General features: G+C 48.5%; 1 protein-coding gene across 1 annotated transcript in view; it reads left to right on the plus strand.

Moving 5' to 3' along the window:
• Positions 1–3,328: 3,328 nt before the first annotated feature.
• LOC132581677 (mitochondrial adenyl nucleotide antiporter SLC25A23) overlaps positions 3,329–21,891 on the plus strand; it is a 41,436-nt gene continuing 22,873 nt past the window's right edge. The window contains exons 1-2 of the mRNA XM_060253054.1: positions 3,329–3,467; positions 18,788–18,875. Of these exons, the coding sequence (XP_060109037.1) occupies positions 3,437–3,467; positions 18,788–18,875 (119 nt within the window). The 5' untranslated portion in view covers positions 3,329–3,436. The remainder of the gene's footprint in view (positions 3,468–18,787; positions 18,876–21,891) is intronic.

Raw genomic sequence — 21,891 nt, forward strand, 5'->3', positions numbered from 1 at the left:
AGAACATAAGAGAAGCCATGTTGGATCAGGCCAATGGCCCATCCAGTCCAGCACTCTGTGTCACATAAGAACATAAGAGGAGCCATGTTGGATCAAGCCAATGGCCCATTCAGTCCAACACTCCGTGTCACATAAGAAAAGCCATGTTGGATCAGGCCAATGGCCCATCCAGTCCAACACTCTGTGTCACATAAGAACATAAGAGAAGCCATGTTGGATCAGGCCAATGGCCCATCCAGTCCAACACTCTGTGTCACATAAGAACATAAGAGAAGCCATGTTGGATCAGGCCAATGGCCCATCCAGTCCAACACTCTGTGTCACATAAGAACATAAGAGAAGCCATGTTGGATCAGGCCAATGGCCCATCCAGTCCAACACTCTGTGTCACTAAGAACATAAGAGAAGCCATGTTGGATCAGGCCAGTGGCCCCTCCAGACCAACATTCTGTGTCACACAGTGGCCAAAAAAACCCACGTGCCATCAGGAGGTCCACCAGTGGGGCCAGGACACTAGAAGCCCTCCCACTGTGCCCCCCCAGTACCAAGAATACAGAGCATCACTGCCCCAGACAGGGAATTCCAACAATACGCTGTGGCTAATAGCCACTGATGGGCCTCTGTTCCATATGCTTAGCCAAACCCCTCTTGAAGTTGTCTATGCTTGTAGCCGCCTCCACCTCCTGTGGCAGTGAATTCCACGTGTTACCCACGCTTTGGGTGAAGAAGTACTTCCATTTATCCATTCTAACCTGTGCAAGCACCAGTCGTTTCTGACTCTGGGGTAACGTTTTCACGGCAGACTTTTTTTTTACGGGGTGGTTTGCCATTACCTTCCCCGTCCTCTACACTTTCCCCCTAGAAAAGGACTTCTTTCACTGCTTTCTCCATCCCATGCATAATCTTGTAAACCTCTATCATGTCACCCCACAGTCGACGTTTCTCCAAGCTAAAGAGCCCCAAGCGTTTTAACCTTTCTTCATAGGGAAAGTGTTCCAGCCCTTTAATCATTCTAGTTGCCCTTCTCTGGACTTTCTCCAATGCTATAATATCTTTTTTGAGGTGCGGTGACCAGAACTGCACACAGTACTCCAAATGAGACCGCACCATCGATTTATACAGACGGCTTTTGAGTCCTCTGGCTCAGGCTGAACACCTGCACTTCCCCCCACCTCTTCTAGGCCAAGCCCTGTGTGTTCTGCGTTCGCTGGCTCACACTCTCATGGGGCGCACATCTTTGCCCATGGCTGGTTTTCCTGAGCTTTGCAGCGCATGAAGTCCAGGTTAACAATGACATGATAGAGGTGTTCAGGGTGGCGAGAACCAGAGAGGACTGTGAGGCCCTCCAAAGGGATCTGTTGAGGCTGGGTGAGTGGGCGTCAACGTGGCAGATGAGGTTCAATGTGGCCAAGTGCAAAGTAATGCACATTGGGGCCAAGAATCTCAGCTACAAATACAAGTTGATGGGGTGTGAACTGGCAGAGACTGACCAAGAGAGAGATCTTGGGGTCGTGGTAGATAACTCACTGAAAATGTCAAGACAGTGTGCGATTGCAATAAAAAAGGCCAACGCCATGCTGGGAATTATTAGGAAGCGAACTGAAAAAAATCAGCCAGTATCATAATGCCCCTGTATAAATCAATAGTGCAGTCTCATTTGGAGTACTGTGTGCAATTCTGGTCACCGCACCTCAAAAAGGATATAGCATTGAGAAAAGTCCAGAAAAGGGCAACTAGAATGTTTAAAGGTTTGGAACACATTCCCTATGAAGAAAGGTTAAAACGCTTGGGGCTCTTTAGCTTGGAGAAATGTCGCCTGTGGGGTGACATGAGAGAGGTTTACAAGATTATGCATGGGATGGAGAAGGTAGAGAAAGAAGTATTTTTCTCCCTTTCTCACAATAAAAGAACTCGTGGGCATTCAATGAAATTGCTGAGCAGTCAGGTTAGAACGGATAAAAGGAGGTACTTCTTCACCCAAAGGGTGATTAACATGTGGAATTCACTGAAACAGGAGATGGTGGCGGCTACAAGCATAGCCAGCTTCAAGAGGGGGTTAGATAAAAATATGGAGCAGAGGTCCATCAGTGGCTATTAGCCACAGTGTGTGTGTGTGTGTGTGTGTGTATATAAAATTTTTTGGCCACTGTGTGATAGAGTGTTGGACTGGATGGGCCATTGGCCCGATCCAACATAGCTTCTCTTATGTTCTTAGAGGTGACATGATAGAGGTTTACAAGATTATGCATGAGATAGAAAAGGTAGAGAAAGAAGTCCTTTTCTTCTTTCTCACAACACCAGAACTCGTGGACATTGAATGGAATTGCTGAGCTGTCGGGTTAGAATGGATCAAAGGATGTACTTCTTCACCCAAAGGGTGATTAACATGTGGAATTCACTGCCACAGGAGGTGGTGGCGGCTACAAGCATAGCCAGCTTCAAGAGGAGATTGGATAAGCATCTGGAGCAGAGGTTCATCAGTGGCTATTAGCCACAGCGTATTGTTGGAACTCTCTGTCTGGGGCAGTGATGCTCTGTATTCTTTGCTTGGGAAGGGTACAGTGGAAGGGCTTCTAGCCCCACTGTTGGGCCTCCTGATGGCACTTGTTTTTTATGGCTACTGTGTGACACAGTGTTGGACTGAATGGACCACTGGTCTGATCCAACATGGCTTCTCTTATGTTCTTATGTCCTGATGGCACTTGGATTTTTTGGCCACTGTGTGACACAGAGTGTTGGACTGGATGGGCCATTGGCCTGATCCAACATGGCTTCTCTTATGTTCTTATGTGACACAGAGTGTTGGACTGGATGGGCCACTGGCTTGATCCAATATGGCTTCTCTTATGTTCTTAATGCCTTTGGGTTCTCTGATGCCACTGAGCCGCAGTGCTGCCAAGAGAGAGGTGGGTTTTTCAGGGCATTGTAAAAAACAGCTGCCCAGAGATCAGCCGCCCTGGCATCCCAGCTGTGCCCATGTTCTGCAGCGTCTGCAGACTTCCCTGCCATGCTGCCCCACTCTGGGATCTAGTTTGGAGTAGTGGTTAAGCACGTGGACTTGTATCTGGGAGATCCGGGTTTGATTCCCCACTCCTCCACCTGCAGCTGCTGATGTGACCTTGGATCAGCTGCAAGTTCTCTCAAGGCTGTTCTGCTCAGGAGCTGTTCTCTCAGAGTTCTCTCAGCCCCACCCCCCTCCCATGGTGTCTGTTGTGGGGAGGGGAAGAGAAAGGTGATTTGTAAGCCGCTTTGAGACTCCTTTGGGTAGCGAAGGGTCGGGTAGAAATCTAATCTCTCCTCTCCTTCCTCCTCTCATGCCCATTCTGCTTTTTGCCCATAGGAGATCCTCCGTGAGGGCGACACGGACCACGACGGGGAGCTGAATTTTGAGGAGTTTGCCCGCTACCTCCAGGAGCGTGAACGGAAGCTGCTGCTGATGTTTCGCAGCCTGGACCGCAACCAAGACGGTAGGAAACCTTCCCTAAGTCTGGGATCCCCGCTGTTTTCCTTCCTCCCACGCCACCGTGTGCATAGTGCTTAAGAGTGTCTGACTAGGATCTAAGAGACCCAGGTTCGAATCCCCACTCGGCCGTGGAAGCTCGTTGGGTGACCCTGGGTCAGTCACACATTCACAGCTGAACCTACCTCGCCGTGTGAATAAAATGAGCCCCAGAGGCCTCTACGATTGGCCAATCAACAGCTTCTGACCATCCCTGGCCCAAAGGACGTCCAGCTTGCCTCGACCAGGGGCAGGGCCTTTTCGGCTCTGGCCCCAACCTGGTGGAATCAGCTCCCCAAGGAGACATGGGCCCTTCCGGAGGGCCTGTAAAATGGAGCTGTTCCGCCAGGCTTTTGGCTGAGGTGGGTGGGCGTCCTCACACCAGCTAATCGGCATCCCTGCACTGGCCATATTCTGTGTTCGACCCGTGAAGGATGTACATATCTGTACACTGAAGCTGCCTTATTTTAATTTATTTTATGGTCTAACTGTCTAAATGTAATTGTTTATGATGTGATTTTAATTATTTATTATATTGTCATCCACCCTGAGGCCAGCCTGGGAAAGGGCGGACTAAAAATCAGCAAAAATAAATGAAATTAAAATAAATAGAATAATGGCAGCTGCTTTGGCTCCAAATTGGAGACAAAGGGAGGACGTAAAGTAAATAAATAGTGTGGTGCAATGGTTAAAATGTCAGACTAGAACTGAGAGACCCAATTTCAAATCTGTATTCTGCCCCAGAAGCTCACTGGGTGACCTTGGGTCAGGCACAGACTCTCAGCCGAACCTACCTCAGGGGGTCGTTGTGAAGATTAAAAACAAAGGAGAGGGGAATGACATCAAGACACTCTGGTTCCCCACCGGGGAGAAAGGTGGGGTGTAAATGAAGGAAATAAATCTTAGGCGACATTTGGAGCCAGCCAGACGAAGGACAATATGGCTGCTTTGGAGAGTGGACTCACAGAAACATAAGAGGGCCAGCGGTGGCCAAACTGTGGCACTCTAAGCCCCTGCTGCCCCCTTGGCCCCGGTCCTATGGAATCAGCTCCCAGAGGAGGTGCGGGCCCTGCGGAATCTCGACCAATTCCGCAGGGCCTGCAAAACGGTCCTCTTTAAACAAGCGTATGCCAGCTGCTGAATTAGGACCTAGAGTAACCGTCTCAAGATTCTCGTCAGTATAGATACTTAAACTGGCAGGCACCAGCGTCAGAATATTATTATGCTGCCAGATTAATTTAACTCAAACTGTGAATTTTAAATTTTTTTAAATTATGAACGGGTTTTTATAATGTTTAGATGTTTTTACTGTTAACTAAGTTTTATCTATTACCTATTGTTGTACATGTATAGATGTTGTTAGCCGCCCTGAGCCGCCTCGGCAGGGAGGGCGGGATACAAATAAAATTTATTATTATTATTATTATTATTATTATTATTATTATTATTATTATTATTATTATTATTATTATTATTATTATTAGCTGGTTTGGAGAAGGCATTTGTCTCTTTAAATCTCTTGTCCAAGCCAGCTGACAGTTTGGAGAAAACATTTAAAGTTAAAATTGCTTCTTTTCTACCTTTCCCTCCCCCAATCTTTCTTTCTTTCTTCCTTCCTTCCTTCCTTCCTTCCTTCCTTCCTTCCTTCCTTCCTTCCTTCCTTCCTTCCTTCCTTCCTTCCTTCCTTCCTTCCTTCCTTCCTTCCTTCCTTCCTTCCTTCCTTCCATCCTTCTCTCAAACATCTGACATTTATTCTATGTGGCACTTGCATTCAGCAAGCTTGGCCACTCCTATAGAGGGCCGTCTAGTCCAGTCCTCTGCACAAAATTCAAGCTATCTTTCCTTCCACACCAGTGAGCCCTGCTCTGGGCCCAGAGAAAGGAGAAAAAAACACTCCAGGATCCCTGGACCACTCTGGCCAGGAGGAAAACTCCTTCCTGACTTCAAAGTGGCAACTGGCATTACCTTTGGCGTATAAGGAAGGGCTGCAAGAGCCAAGCAGTGCCCACGCTCTCACGATCTGCCGAAATTCATAGGTAGGTCCCCCACGAATCCTTTCTGTATGTCCAGAGGAAGGCAATAAGGGGGAAAAAACAGGTTCCCAGGTCCAATCAGGCCCGGAGGAAAATTTGGCATTACCCTGGGCATGTAAGAGAGGGCCATGAGAGTCAAACAGTGGCACATCCCTTCCGGCCCTCCCCCTCATGTTCTGCCTAAATTCACAGAATTGGCATTGGCCATCAGGTCGCCATCGAGCCTCTACTTCAAAACCTCCAGAGAAGGTTTTCTGTGGCCCCAGAAGGCAGGACCCGAACCAGTGGGTTGAAATCAAATCAAAAGAATTTCCGGCTCAACATTAGGAAGAACTTCCTGACCGTTAGAGCAATTCCTCAGTGGAACAGGCTTCCTCCTTGGGAGGTGGTGGGCTCTCCTTCCTTGGAGGTTTTTCAACAGAGGCTAGATGGCCACCTGACAGCAATGAAGATCCTGTGAATTTAGGGGGAAATGTTTGTAGTTTCCTGCATTATGCAGGGGGTTGGACTAGATGACCCTGGAGGCCCCTTCCAACTCTAGGATTCTATGATTCCTGACCATTAAAACGATTCCTCAGTGGAACAGGCTTCCTTGGGAGGTGGTGGGCTCTCCTTCCTTGGAGGTTTTTCAACAGAGGCTAGATGGCCCTCTGACAGCAGTGAGGATCCTGTGAATTTAGGGGGAGGGGGTTTGTGAGTTTCCTGCATTGTGCAGGGGGTTGGACTAGATGACCCTGGAGGTCCCTTCCAACTCTAGGATTCTATAAGGAGAGCCCCCCCCCTGCTCTCTTCTATTGGTGGACCACTTTCACTTTCCAGAAGTTCTTTCTAATGTTTACTCAAAACAACATTTCCGTTTCAACTCTTGGCTCTGGTCCAACCTTCTGGCATTATCCCCCCCCCCCCCGCGAGGTTCTGCCGCTTCCCAAACCCTGCCCTCCCCAGCTCTTCCCCCTTCCCAGCCCGCTGTTGGCAGCCCTTGACTCAGCGGTGCCTGCTGCTTGCCAGGGGAGGGTGTGTCCCCGAGGAGAGGAGCGTGGGAGTTCTGTTCTTCTGCCCGCCTCAAGGGAGCCGGGAAGCGTCTGTTCCGTTCTGCCGTTTCCTTTGAGCGGGGCTGTTTAGTTCTGCTGCGACATGATCCAGGCGCAGTTTGCCTCCTCGCCTGGCAGCCTCCCGCCTTCACACTCCCCCCTGGGAACTTTTCAGGTCTTTCCAAGAATCCTCGAGTTGGAAGAGACCTCCAGGGTCATCTAGTCCACCCCCCTGCACAATGCAGGGAACTCACAAACACCTCCCCTTAAATTCACAGGATCTTCATTGCTGTCAGAGGGCCATCTAGCCTCTGTGTAAAAACCTCTGAGGAAGGAGAGCCCACCCCCTCCCAAGGAGGAAGCCTGTTCCACCAAAGAACCGCTCTAAACTCACAAATCCCTCCCCCTAAATTCACAGGATCCTCATTGCTGTCAGGTGGCCATCCAGCCTCTGTGGAAAAACCTCCAAGGAAGGAGAGCCCACCACCTCCCAAGGAGGAAGCCTGTGCCACTGAGGAACTGCTCTAAACTCACCAACTCCTCCCCCTAAATTCACAGGATCCTCATTGCTGTCAGGTGGCCATCCAGCCTCTGTGGAAAAACCTCCAAGGAAGGAGAGCCCACCCCCTCCCAAGGAGGAAGCCTGTTCCACTGAGGAACCGTTCTAAACTCACAAACACCTCCCCCTAAATTCACAGGATCTTCATCGCTGTCAGGTGACCATCTAGCCTCTGTTGAAAAACCTCCAAGGAAGGAGAGCCGACCACCTCCCAAGGAGGAAGCCTGTTCCACTGAGGAATCGCTCTAACGGTCAGGAAGTTCTTCCTAAGGTTGAGCCAGAAACTCTTTTGATTTAATTTCAACCCGTTGGTTCTGGTCTGACCTTCTGGGGCCACAGAAAACAATTCCACACCATCCTCTCTATGACAGCCCTTCAAGTACTTGAAGATGGAGATCCTATCACCTCTCAGCCGCCTCCTCTCCAGGCCAAACATGCCCAGCTCCTTCAACCTTTCCTAACGGGACTTGGTCTCCAGACCCCTCACCGTCTTCATCGCCCTCCTCTGGACCTGTTCCAGCTTCTCTATATCCTTCTTAAAATGCCTCCAAGCTCTTCTGGCCGGCTGCCTTCCTGGTAGGGTTGCCAGGTCCAATTCAGGAAATATCTGGGGACTTTGGGGGTGGAGCCAGGAGACATTGGGGATGGAGCCAGGAGCAAGGGTGTGACAAGCATAACTGAACTCCCACGGGCGTTCTGGCCGTCACATTTAAAGGGGCCGCACACCTTTGAAATGCCTTCCCTGCATTGGAAATAATGAAGGATAAGGGCACCTTCTTTGGGGGTCATAGTATTGGACCCCCTGGTCCGATCTTTTTGAAACTTGGAAGGTGTTTTGAAGAGAGGCACCAGATGCTATGCTGAAAAGTAGGTGCATTTATCTCAAAGAACAGTCTCCCCAGAGCCCCAGATACCCACAGATAATTCTTCATTATACCCTATGGGAATGGGTCTCCATAGGGAATAATGGCGTACCCAGTAGACATTTCCCTCCCCCTCTCTGCTTTCTGGTGAAGCTGAAGCAGGGGGAGGGCCTCTAAAATGGGGGTTCCTGCCCCCACCTGGGGACTAGGCAAACTGGAAAGCACAGTGTACAGATTGATAGGAAAGCAACAAAACAGTGTAAATTACACGCTTCAAATAAATGCTTTACATTCTTTACTCATGGAGAACCATTTGTGCAAAATAAGAAATACTAAGCAAGTTGATGTGAGCAGCTGCCTTAGCGCGGGTTCCCGATTCAAGAATACACGGCCAATGGAACTGGCAAACGAAACACAAATTACACCTGGGGCTCGTGTACCCACACCTGTTGAACAGAGGACTGCTACCTTAGGATCGATTCAAGGATATACAGTGCTATCTGCGTCTACCAGCAAGAGGGATATAAAGGCAAGCAGGATTTGGTGCCTATGGTTTGCAGCATCCAGTTTGGATCTTACTTGCAATGGAGCCTTCGTTTAAGGACTGTGGACTCTTTGAATTATAGTTATTGGGTTAAGAGCATTTGAGGCGAGCCATAATAAGCGATGCATGAGTAAAGAAGGTGAAGCATTTATCTGACGCGTGTAATTTACACAGTGTTTTGTTGTTTTCTTACCCGCCTGGGGATTGGCAACCCTACTTCCTGGGAGACTCCCTTTTCCAGAGTCCTTGAAGGGGGTCCTTCCCTTCTGCTCCAGCCGGGGCGTCGTGCTAGGATACGTTTCCTTTTGCGTCTGTTGATTTTATGTCCCACTTTTCTCCCTGGTTTGGACCCAACGTGGCTTTGAGAATGTTGTTCTCAGCTCCGCTGTTAGTCCCCAGCTTGCTGGGGGGAAAGGGTAGATGACTGGGGAAGGCAAGGGCAAACCACCCCATAAAAAGTCTGCCATGAAAACATTGTGAAACCAACGTCACCCCAGAGTCGGAAACTACTGGTGCTGGTACAGGGGACTACCTTGACCTTTTAGTGTAGTGCGAACTTCTTTCTCACTAAGACTCAAAGCCGATTACGAAATACTTTTCAAAATATTCCGCCAGGCAGCTGAAATAATGCGATAGGACTGGGACTCCAGAGTTAGAAGCAAAGTCCACAAAAACACTGCCAAAGGAAAGGAGATTATAGAGGCCGAAAAGCAGCTCAGATGTGTATTTCTTGCAACAAAAGGCGTTGCTGATGGAATTTGTGCCCCTATGTGGGGTTGGGGGCCCAACCAGCCAGTCCCCAATAGGGTTGCCAATCCCCAGGTGGGAGCAGGGGATCCCCCAGTTTGGAGGCCCTCTACCTGCTTCAGGGTCATCAGAAAGCAGGGGGAGGAGAGGGAAATGTCTGCTGGGCCCTCCGTTAGTCCCTATGGAGACTGATTCCCATAGGGAATAATGGAGAATTGATTCACGGGTATCTGGAGCGTGGGGGGGGTGCTGTTATTTGAGGTAGAGGCACCAAATTTGTTGTATAGCATTCAGGGCCTCTCCCCAATATACCAACCAAGTTTTAGAAAGATTGGACCAGGGGGTCCAATTCTATGAGCCCCAAAAGAAGGTGCCCATATCCTTGATTATTTCCTATGGAGGGAAGGGATTTTAAAAGGTGTGCAGTCTTCCATTGTGATGGCCAGAACTGGAGTTCAATTATGCTTGTCACACCCTTGCTCCAGGCTCCACCCCCAATGTCTCCTGGCTCCACCCCCAAAGTCCCCAGGTATTTCTTGAACTGGACTTGGCCACCATAGATGCAAAACCTTTGTGGATTTGGTTGGCAAAATGCTCTCTGGGGGGGGGAAATAAGTATTTACAACCGTTCAGCTTTGCATTCTATCTTGTTATAATTACCATGGTTTATTCCAGGATGCTTATTTTGAAGGAAATAAATTGGTCGAAGAGAGCATTTTGCCAGCCACGTCACTCCTTAGTCATCATTTCCCAAAGTTAAAAAACCCTGACCTCTTTCACCTGTCATTTTTGTTGCCCTTTTCTGCACCTTTTCCAATGCTCGAATATCTTTTTGGAGGTGTGGTGACCAGAACTGTACACCCACAGTATTCCCAACTGAAGGCTGCACCATCGACTTATACAGCACCGAACATCCGTACTTTCCCAGTGGCTTCACAATTCTCAGCTTTAACCTGGGTGGTGAAAGAATCCTTCCACAAATAAATTCCAGATTGTACGTCCTGTTCTTTCTTGAATAGCGTCCAACTGCATTTAGCAAATACCTCCAACGCTACCCTGAGTCAAGAAACAGGCCTCCTCAGAGTGGAGTTAAAAATGTGGGAATATGCCATTTACCTCTGGTTAAGGATACCAAAGGGCTTAATATCCTTTTCCCTAGCCTCTGAAGGCTGTAAAGATAACCGCTGTAAAGATGGTCTGTAAAGATAACTGCTAAAGTTAGAATAATTGGGTTGAATCCAGTAGAGCTTTTTTGACATGTGTTTGAATCATAGAATCATAGAGTTGGAAGGGACCTCCAGGGTCATCAAGTCCAACCCCCTGCACAATGCAGGAAACGCACTGACACCTCCCCCTAAATTCACAGGATCTTCATTGCTGTCAGATGGCCATCTAGCCTCTGCTTAAAAACCTCCAAGGAAGGAGAGCCCACCACCTCCCAAGGAGGAAGCCTCTTCCACTGGGGAACCGCTCTAACAGTCAGGAAGTTCTTCCTGATGTTGAGCCGGAAACTCTTTTGATTTAATTTCAACCCATTGGCTCAGGTCCTACCTTCCGGGCCCACAGAAAACAATTGCACACCATCCTCTCTATGACAGCCTTTCAAGTACTTGAAGGTGGTGATCCTATCACCTCTCAGCCACCTCCTCTCCAGGCTAAACATCCCCAGCTCCTTTCTTCATAGGACTTGGTCTCCAGACCCCTTTCTTCATCCCCAAGTCCTTTCTTCATAGGACTTGGTCTCCAGACCCCTTACCATATATAAAGCAAAGGTTATTGCATTACAAAGACAGAGCAATATTGAATCGCAAAATGATGTAGTGATGCTTCCCATAAACTACAGTAGTTTGAAAAAGTGGCCGAATTATGCAACAGGCCCATATCTCTCGAATAATCTCTGAGAGATATAGATGGACCTTTTCTGGAACAAGCTCAGATGCATTTCCTTCCGTAGTTGAGTCCGTCACACATATTCTCTAGCATTGTGAATTGTATCAAGAAGAAAGTTTGCAATGAATTATTCCTCTCCTCTCTAAATTTGTACCACTGATGTATTATATGAATGTTAGGTGTGCTCTGGAAATATCTCTTAGAAGATGCTCAGAAACTTTAACTTCTGCGGTAGCAAAATTCTGTGCTATAGTAATTAGAAAGCGGAAGATTGAAATAGATTTTTAGTCTTCTGAGTTTTATGAATGTAAGATGACCTTAAGAAATGTTAAGAGCCAGTTGTTCAGTTTGGTGTAGTGATGAAGTGTGCGGACTCTTATCTGGGAGAACCGGGTTTGATTCCCCACTCCTCCGCTTGCACCTGCTGGAATGGCCTTGGGTCAGCCATAGCTCTCTTATCTGGGAGAACCGGGTTTGATTCCCCACTCCTCTACTTGCACCTGCTGGAATGGCCTTGGGTCAGCCAGAGCTCTCTTATCTGGGACAACTGGGTTTGATTCCCCACTCCTCCGCTTGCACCTGCTGGAATGACCTGGGGTCAACCATAGCTCTGGCAGAGCTGTCCTTGTGAGAGCCAGTTTGGTGTAGTGGTGAAGTGTGCGGACTCTTATCTGGGAGAACCGGGTTTGATTCCCCCCTCCTCCACTTGCACCTGCTGGAATGGCCTTGGGTCAGCCAGAGCTCTCTCATCTGGGAGAACCGGGTTTGAGTCCCCACTCCTCCACTTGCACCTGCTAGCATGGCCTTGGGTCAGCCATAGCTCTCGTAGGAGTTGTCCTTAAAAGGTCAGCCGCTATGAGAGCCCTTTCAGCCCCACCCACCTCACAGGGTGTCAGTTGTCGGGGGAGAAGAAGAAGAATTGCAGATTTATACCCCGCCCTTCTCTCTGAATCAGAGACTCAGAGCGGCGTACAATCTCCTATATCTTCTCCCCCCACAACAGACACCCTGTGAGGTGGGTGGGGCTGAGAGGGCTCTCACAGCAGCTGCCCTTTCAAGGACAACCTCTGCCAGAGCTAAGACTGACCCAAGGCCATTCCAGCAGGTGCAAGTGGAGGAGTGGGGAATCAAACCCGGTTATCCCAGATAAGAATCCACGCAGTTAACCAGTACACCAAACTGGATCTCCTAGAGATGATAAAGGAGATTGTAAGCCTTTCTGAGACTCTGATTCAGAGAGAGGGGCGGTCTTCTTCTTCTGCTCCTCCTCCTCCTCTTCTTATGTTGGTCTTTGGTCATAATAAATATTGACTGAGTGACTGAAGGTACTTATTAAAATTTTTAACAAGCTTGTTTTAGGAGCTTCAAGAAACCTTAGGCTTTTTAATCCAAATATGTGATAGAAATCAAGATCCGTGATCCACAAAAGAGACAGTTATTTGGAAGGAAAGATGCACTTTCGTTTTGTCTCTGGCCCCCCCTCCCCCCACCTCGTGGGGTTTGCAGACTACACAAAGCCTCGTTTGCGGAGAGCAGATCAGCATTTCTACTCTGTGAGCCATTCAGATGCGGAAGGTGGTTCTGCTCTAGTTCTTTCCTCAACAGCCCAGAATAAGTCCTCTCCAAGTCTGACTTACCTTTCCATTCTTTTCCCTGGCACTGTGGCCATTTTATTGTTTTTGGCTGGAGAGGCGGGAGCAGCAGATGGCCGACTTTCTCACACCGCTCCGACTTTGCCGTTTGGCAAAGTTAGTGAGTTGGTGCCCCTGAAACGGTGCAAAGGGAATGTTCTAAATCAGGGACCCGGCTTGATGCCTTTGGGAAGGGCCAGTGGAGCCCAAGAAGACCTCCGATTCACTGAAGATGGCGAGACAGCGTGCGGTTGCAATAAAAAAGGCCAACGCCATGCTGGGAATTGTTAGGAAGGGAATGGAAAACAAATCAGCCAGTATCATAATGCCCCTGTATAAATCGATGGTGCGGTCTCATTTGGAGTACTATGTGCAGTTCTGGTTGCCGCACCTCAAAAAGGATATTATAACATTGGAGAAAGTCCAGAAAAGGGCAACTAGAATCATTAAAGGGCTGGAACACTTTCGCTATGAGGAAAGGTTAAAACGCTTGGGGCTCTTTAGCTTGGAGAAATGTCGACTGCGGAGTGACATGATAGAGGCTGACAAGATTATGCATGGGATGGAGAAAGTAGAGAAAGAAGTACTTTTCTCCCTTTCTCACAATACAAGAACTCGTGGGCATTCCATGAAATTGCTGAGCAGTCAGGTTAAAACGGATAAAAGGAAGTCCTTCTTCACCCAAAGGGTGATTAACATGTGGAATTCACTGCCACAGGAGGTGGTGGCAGCTACAAGCATAGCCAGCTTCAAGAGGGGATTGGATAAAAATATGGAGCAGAGGTCCATCAGTGACTATTAGCCACAGTATGTATATATGTGTGTGTGTGTGTGTGTGTGTGTGTGTATACACACACACATATATTGGCCACTGTGTGACACAGAGTGTTGGACTGGATGGGCCATTGGCCTGATCCAACATGGCTGTTCTTATGTGACACAGAGTGTTGGACTGGATGGGCCATTGGCCTGATCCAACATGGCTTCTCTTATGTTCTTCTGTGACACAGAGTGTTGGACTGGATAGGCCATTGGCCTGATCCAACAGGGCTTCTCTTATGTTCTTCTGTGACAGAGAGTGTTGGACTGGATGGGCCATTGGCCTGATCCAACATGGCTGTTCTTCTGTGACACAGAGTGTTGGACTGGATGGGCCATTGGCCTGATCCAACATGGCTTCTCTTATGTTCTTCTGTGACACAAAGTGTTGGACTGGATGGGCCACTGGCCTGATCCAACATGGCTTCTGTTCTTATGTGACGCAGAGTGTTGGACTGCATGGGCCATTGGCCTGATCCAACAGGGCTTCTCTTATGTGACCCAGAGTGTTGGACTGGATGGGCCATTGGCCTGACCCAACAGGGCTTCTCTTATGTTCTTCTGTGACACAGAGTGTTGGACTGGAGGGGCCACTGGCCTGATCCAACATGGCTTCTCTTATGTTCTTATGACTGGCCACTGGTGATTTCGATTGGCTGGGCAGATTTTTTAAAAGTAGCTGCAGGGGTGTCGAACTCATTTGTTATGAGGGCCAGATCTGACATAAAAGAGACCTTGCTGGGCCGGGCCATGTCGGGCCGGGCCATGTGTGTACCTATTTAAGATTAGGTAGCAGAGATACAAAGGTAGCAGAGATACAAAGCAGAGATACAAAAGGCACAAAGATCAATGTTTACAAAGCGATTGTGATGACAACCCTCATCTACGGCTCCGAATCGTGGGTTTTATACCGTCATCACCTGCGACTCCTTGAGCGCTTTCATCAGCGCTGCCTTCGCACCATCCTCAACATCAACTGGAGTGACTTTGTGACCAACACTGAAGTCCTCAAGAGGGCGGAGGTTACAAGCATCGAGGCACTGCTGTTGAAGACGCAGCTGCGCTGGGCAGGGCATATTTCTAGGATGGAAAACCACCGCCTTCCCAAGATTGCTCTGTATGGCGAACTTTCCACCGGCCATCGAAATAGAGGGGCACCAAAGAAGAGGTACAAGGACTCCTTGAAGAAATCCCTTGGTACCTGTCGCATCAACCATCACCAGTGGTCTGACCTAGCCTCAGATCGCAAAGCATGGAGGCACACCATCCACCAGGCTGTCTCAGGAGAGCGAGTTTGGTGTAGTGGTTAAGTATGCGGACTCTTATCTGGGAGAACCGGGTTTGATTCCCCACTCCTCCACTTGCACCTGCTAGCATGGCCTTGGGTCAGCCATAGCTCTGGCAGAGGTTGTCCTTGAAAGGGCAGCTGCTGTGAGAGCCCTCTCTAGCCCCACCCACCTCACAGGGTGTCTGTTGTGGGGGAGGAAGGTAAAGGAGATTGTGAGCCGCTCTGAGACTCTTTGGAGTGGAGGGCGGGATATAAATCCAATATCTTCTTCTTCTTCTTCTTCTTCCTTTGAGAACGCACGCATAGCTGGTCTTGAGGACAAAAGGAGATTGAGGAAGAATCGCACTGCTACAGCACCAACCCCAAATCAGACTTTTCCCTGCAGCCACTGTGGCCGGATCTGCCTGTCCCGCATTGGTCTTGTCAGCCCTCAGCGAGCCTGCAGCAGACGTGGACTACTGCAGCCTTCTTAAATCTTCGTTCGCGAAGTCAAGCCAAGAGAAGAGAAAGAGCAGAGATATAAATTTTATACAGAACGAAGACAAACAAAAATATATATTTTTAAAAAATTTAAAACACGCTTAAAACATTAGCACTCATTGGTCTTAAAGTTTCTTTCTTTGTATTTCTCCCATGGGATGAAGGGAACTGGGCAAAAGAAGCTCTGGCTCTTTCCTTCTTTCCACAGGGGACTGCAGGGGGAAGGAGCCTCAGCCAATAGAAGGAAGAGAGGCTTCACTCAGTAGCTCTGCTGTGTGATTGAGGGAGCCTGGCAAAGCAAACTATCCCTCCCCCCCTTCCTCCCCAAGCGAGAAGCCTCAGCCAATTGAGAAAATAGAGGTTTTGCTCTGTAGCTCCTGTGCGATTGAGAAAGCCTTGAAAAGCAAGCTGTGATCCAGCAGGAAGCAAGAGAGAGGGTGATGACAGCCAGTTGCTCGGGGGGCTGATAGGAGCCCTCCGGGAGCCTGATTCGGCCCTCAAACTGCATGTTTGACATCCCTGCTTTAGCATCTCTTTTTCTCCTTCCAAGAATATTTTCTGGTCCTCCACTTCTCCTAGTTCAGGGTCCCCAACATAGTGGCCATGGGAACCACATCCCCTGAAGACACCTTTCCTGGTACCCAACAAGTGCTTTTGGAATCTGGGAGGGGCCAAGTGGGGCATTTTTGCCCAGCGGGGCTTCTGATTGGCTGTGCAGATCAAAAAGCATCCTACTAAACAGAGCTTCTGCTTGAAATGTCGAAGAATTACTGTTACAGTTAAGTATAACCTTGCTCCATGACATTTAGTGGGTGGCTCCACCTCCTGTGGCAGCCATTTTGTGGTTGGCCCCGCCGCCTGAAGCGGCCATTTTGTGATTGAAATACCGGGAAAGTTGGTAGAAACCATTATCAAGGACAGAATGAGTAGGCACATTGATGAACATGAGTTATTGAGGAAGACTCAGCATGGGTTCTGTAAGGGAAGATCTCACCTCACTAACCTGCTACATTTCTTTGAGGGGGAGAACAAACATGTGGACAAAGGAGACCCAATAGATATTGTTTACCTTGACTTCCAGAAAGCTTTTGATAAAGTTCCTTATCAAAGGTGCCTTAGTAAGCTCGAGAGTCATGGAGTAAAAGGACAGGTTCTCTTGGGGATCAAAAACTGGCTAATTAATAGGAAGCAGAGAGTGAGTATAAATGGGCAGTCTTAGCAGTGGAGGACAGTAAGCAGTGGGGTGCCGCAGGGCTCAGTACTGGGTCCCATGCTCTTTAACTTGTTCATTAATGATTTGGAGTTGAGAGTAAGCAGTGAAGTGGCCAAGTTTGCAGATGACACTAAATTGTTCAGGGTAGTGAGAACCACAGAGGATTGTGAGGAACTCCAAAGGGATCTGTTGAGGCTGGGTGAGTGGGCGTCAACGTGGCAGATGAGGTTCAATGTGGCCAAGTGCAAAGTAATGCACATTGGGGCCAAGAATCCCAGCTACAAATACAAGTTGATGGGGTGTAAACTGGCAGAGACTGACCAAGAGAGAGATCTTGGGGTCGTGGTAGATAACTCAGTGAAAATGTCAAGACAGTGTGTGATTGTAATAAAAAGGTCAACGCCATGCTGGGAATTATTAGGAAGGGAACTGAAAACAAATCAGCCAGTATCATAATGCCCCTGTATAAATCGATGGCGCGGTGTCATTTGGAATACTGTGTCCAATTCTGGTCACTGCACCTCAAAAAAGATATTATAGCATTGGGAAAAGTGCAGAAAAGGGCAACTAGAATGATTCACGGTTTGGAACACTTTTCCTATGAAGAAAGGTTAAAACGCTTGGGGCTCTTTAGCTTGGAGAAACGTCGACTGCGGGGTGATATGATAGAGGTTTACAAGATTATGCATGGGATGGAGAAGGTAGAGAAAGAAGTCCTTTTCTTCCTTTCTCACAATACAAGAACTCGTGGGCACTCAAAGAAATTGCTGAGCAGTCGGGTTAGAACGGATAAAAGGAGGTACTTCTTCACCCAAAGGGTGATTAACATGTGGAATTCACTGCCACAGGAGGTGGTGGCGGCTACAAGCATAGCCAGCTTCAAGAGGGGGTTAGATAAAAATATGGAGCAGAGGTCCATCAGTGGCTATTAACCACAGTGTGTATATATATGTGTTACATCAGTTGTCATCATAGCTAGGTGTAGGCTAGCCGGAAGAGGGTCGTCTTACAGGCCCTGCGGAATTGAGCCAAGTCCCGCAGGGCCCTCACCTCTTCCGGCAGCTGATTCCACCAAGTGGGGGCCATAACGGAGAAAGCCCTTTCTCTGGTGGCTTTCAAACGGGCTTCTTTTGGCCCGGGGATAGTGAGGAGATTTTGTGTTCCTGACCTCAGTGCTCTCTGGGGAACATGTGGGGAGAGACGGTCCTTCAGGTAGGCAGGTCCCAGGCCATATAGGGCTTTAAAGGTAATAACCAGCACCTTGTACCGGACTCGGTATATCACTGGAAGCCAGTGCAGAGTCCGGAGACCCGGCCGGATGTGTCCCCACTTTGGGAGACCCAATAGCAGCCAGGCCGCGGCATTCTGCACCAGCTGCAGTTTCCGGGTCCGAGACAAGGGCAGCCCCATGTAGAGGGCATTGCAGTAGTCCAACCTCGAGGTGACCGTAGCGTGGATCACTGTTGCTAGGTCGTCGCGCTCCAGAAAGGGGGCCAGCTGCCTTGCCCGCCTAAGAAGAAAAAATGCGGACTTGGCAGCGGCTGCTATCTGAGCCTCCATCTTTAAGGAAGGCTCCAATAGCACCCCCAAGCTCTTGACCCTGTCTTGACCTTTATATATATATAAAATTTTGCCCACTGTGTGACACAGAGTGTTGGACTGGATGGGCCATTGGCCTGATCCAACATGGCTTCTCTTATGTTCTTATTGTGCCTACCACCCTGTGGCAGGATTCCAAAGGTGTCCGCAGGCTCCAAAAAGGTTCGGGACCCCTTTCCAAGCGCAGTAGTATCGTGGACTTCCCCCCGATTCCTCCAGACCAGGGGTGGCCAAACTGTGGCTTGTTCACACATATTTCGTGGCTCTCGAAGCCCCCACTTCCCTGTTGGCTGGCTTCAAGAAGGCGTTTGTCTGTTTAAATCACTTCTCCAAGCTGAGGCAACCGGTGGCTTGGAGAATGCATTGAAAGTTGTTTTCTTTCTAACTCTTCCTCCCTCCCCCCATTTTATCTTCCTCCCTCCCTCCCTCCCTCATGGTTCTCTCAAGAATCTGACAGTTGTGTCTTGCAGCTCTCAAACATCTGAGGTTTATTCTCTGTGGCTCTTATTTTAAGCAAGTTTGGCCCCCCCCGCCCCCCCTTCCCTCCTCTGCTCCAGACTGATCCACTTTGTCTTTCTGTTTACGCCACAGGCCAGATCGATGTTTCCGAGATCCAGCAAACCTTCCACAGCCTGGGAGTTTACATCTCCCTGCAGCAGGCAGAGAAAATTTTGCACAGGTGAGGCTGGGATGGTTCATGCGCCTCCTCTCCCCCAAATCTGGGCCGTCCCTCAGACTGGGGTAGCAGCATGGTTGCCAACCCCCAGGTGGGAAGGGGGGATACAAAGCATACAGCTACCGTGAAAACCAGCCTCTGAATAAACCATTAGACCCGGGAGGGATGGTGGCTCAGTGGTAGAGCATCTGCTTGGGAAGCAGAAGGTCCCAGGTTCAATCCCCGGCATCTCCAAAAAAAGGGTCCAGGCAAATAGGTGTGAAAAACCTCCGCTTGAGACCCTGGAGAGCAGCTGCCAGTCTGAGTAGATGATACTGACTTTGATGGACCCAGGGTCTGATTCAATAGAAGGCAGCTTCATATGTTCATATGATAGGGGAGGGACAGTGGCTCAGTGGTAGAGCATCTGCGTGGTAAGCAGAAGGTCCCAGGTTCAATCCCCGGCATCTCCAAAAAAAGGGTCCAGGCAAATAGGTGTGAAAAACCTCAGCTTGAGACCCTGGAGAGCCGCTGCCAGTCTGAGAAGACAATACTGACTTTGATGGACCCGGGGTCTGATTCAGTATAAGGCAGCTTCATATGTTCAATACAAAATTATACAAAGTTTAAATATATTTGTACCAGGAAAATGAAATTAATCAGTCTTTTAAATCATACAAGGAACATATTCACCAGGAGACCAGTTCTTTTTCCTTCAGCAAATCAATGCCAACCGTATAAGAAAGCCCTGGGTGAAATTAACTAATGTCCAAGTCAGTCCAATATTTTAGATGTGCGCAACCAGCGGTCCATAAGGCCACAGGATAGTGCTAAAGCCCCTGTTTCGCGTTGGCTTCTTCAAGCTTCCCACAACATATTTCAAATACTGGGTCAGAACGCCAACAATCTCCAACAATAAGTAATGCAACTTTAAATGCATTCTCCAAGCCACCGGTGGCCTTCTTGGTACAAATATTTTTAATCTTTGTATGATTTTGTATTATCGGTCTAATTGTTTATTTGGAGGCTGGTTTTCACGGTGCCTCGTGGCGCAGAGTGTTAAAGCTGCAGTGCTGCAGTCCTAAGCTCTGCTCACGACCTGAGTTCGATCCCTGGCGGAAGCTGGGTTTTCAGGTAGCCGGCTTAAGGTTGACTCAGCCTTCCATCCTTCCGAGGTCGGTCAAATGAGTCCCCAGCTGGCTGGGGGGGGAGTGTAGAGGACTGGGGAAGGTAATGGCAAACCACCCCGTCAAAAGTCTGCCGTGAAAACATTGTGAAAGCAATGTCACCCCAGAGTCGGAAACGACTGGTGCTTGCACAGGGGACCTTTCCTTTCCTTTCACGGTAGCTCTATGTTTTATTTTCCCCTGCCCTTTTCTGCTGTGATTCCCTGTTTTGGTTGCACAGTCCCCAGATGGGGGCAGGGGATCCCTTTGTTTGGAGGCCCTTCCCCCCATTTCAAGGTCATCAGAGAGCAGGGGGGAGGAGGGAAATGTCTGCTGACCACTCTATCATTCCCTATGGAGACTGATTCCCATAGGACAGGGGTGGTCAACGGGAGCTCTCCAGATGTTTTTTTGCCTACAACCCCCATCAGCCCCAGCCATTGGCCATGCTGGCTGGGGCTGATGGGAGTTGTAGGCAAAAAAAATCTGGAGAGCTACCGTTGGCCACCCCTGCCATAGGATATAATGGAGAATTGATCCGTGGGTCTCTGGGTCTCTGAGGGAGCTGCTTTTTTGAAGAGAGTCAGGTTTTATGATGACCACTCTAATTCAAGAAGCATTTTAAGGTGGATGCTGAGCTGATATAGAGAACACTTCCTGGTGATGTCAGGGGTGTGTGGTATACGCAAATGAGTTGCGCTAATTTTTTTTTAATTAATCAGATTTTTATTAACAGATTTTCCATTTGCAATAAAAGATGCTGTCATCTGTCACCTCAAATAACGCAGCCTTAGTGAGGATATAAGAAACAATTTTTTAAAGAACCCAAGAAAAAGAAAGAGTAATCCATACAATAGAGCACCAAGGAGCAGTCGTACAATTATACTGAAGAGCATCCAGTGAAAATACCTTCTATTGACTGATTCTACTGTAGGAATGTACGAACAACTGTCCCAATATTCTATTAAGAAATCCAGTTAATCAAACTCAACTAATTAAGATCTCATAGTTTTTGTATTCAGACCAGAGGAGAGAAAGTGAGCCCAGAACATATCAGAAATAGAGCATATCGTGATAAAAACAGGTTTTGGGAGAATATTATGTTTGGTGAGATATTCCACTATTTGGACCCAGAACACAGTACATTTTTCTTGAGTAGAGTTGTGCTAATAAGTTGTGCTAGTGACCTCCCGCACCTCTTTTTCTACAAACCCCCCCCCCCTCTGATCTGGTAAGACCTCCCCTGGAGTATTGTGTTCAGTTTTGGGCACCACATTTTAAGAAGGATCTAGACAAGCTGGAAGGGGTCCAGAGGAGGGAGACGAAGATGGTGAGGGGTCTGGAGAACAAGTCCTAGGAGGAAAGGTTGAAGGAGCTGGGGATGTTTAGCCTGGAAAGGAGGCGGCTGAGAGGTGATATGATCACCATCTTCAAGTACTTGAAGGACTGTCCTATAGAGGATGGAATGGAATTGTTTTCTGTGGCCCCAGAAGGCAGGACCAGAACCAACAGGTTGAAATTAAATCAAGAGAGTTTCCGGCTCAACATTAGGAAGAACTTCCTGACTGTCAGAGTGGTTCCTCAGTGGAACAGGCTACCTCCTTGGGAGGTGGTGGGCTCTCCTTCCTTGGAGGTTTTTCAACAGAGGCTAGATGGCCATCTGACAGCAATGAGGATGCTGTGAATTTAGGGGGAGGTGTTTGTGAGTTTAGAGCGGTTCCTCTGTGGAACAGGCTTCCTCCTCAGGAGGTGGTGGACTCTCCTTCCTTGGAGGTTTTTCAACAGAGGCTAGATGGCCATCTGACAGCAATGAGGATCCTGTGAATTTAGGGGGAGGTGTTTGTGAGTTTAGAGCGGTTCCTCTGTGGAACAGG

This window comes from Heteronotia binoei, chromosome 13 (assembly GCF_032191835.1).
Source record: "Heteronotia binoei isolate CCM8104 ecotype False Entrance Well chromosome 13, APGP_CSIRO_Hbin_v1, whole genome shotgun sequence".
Classification (NCBI taxonomy): domain Eukaryota; kingdom Metazoa; phylum Chordata; class Lepidosauria; order Squamata; family Gekkonidae; genus Heteronotia; species Heteronotia binoei.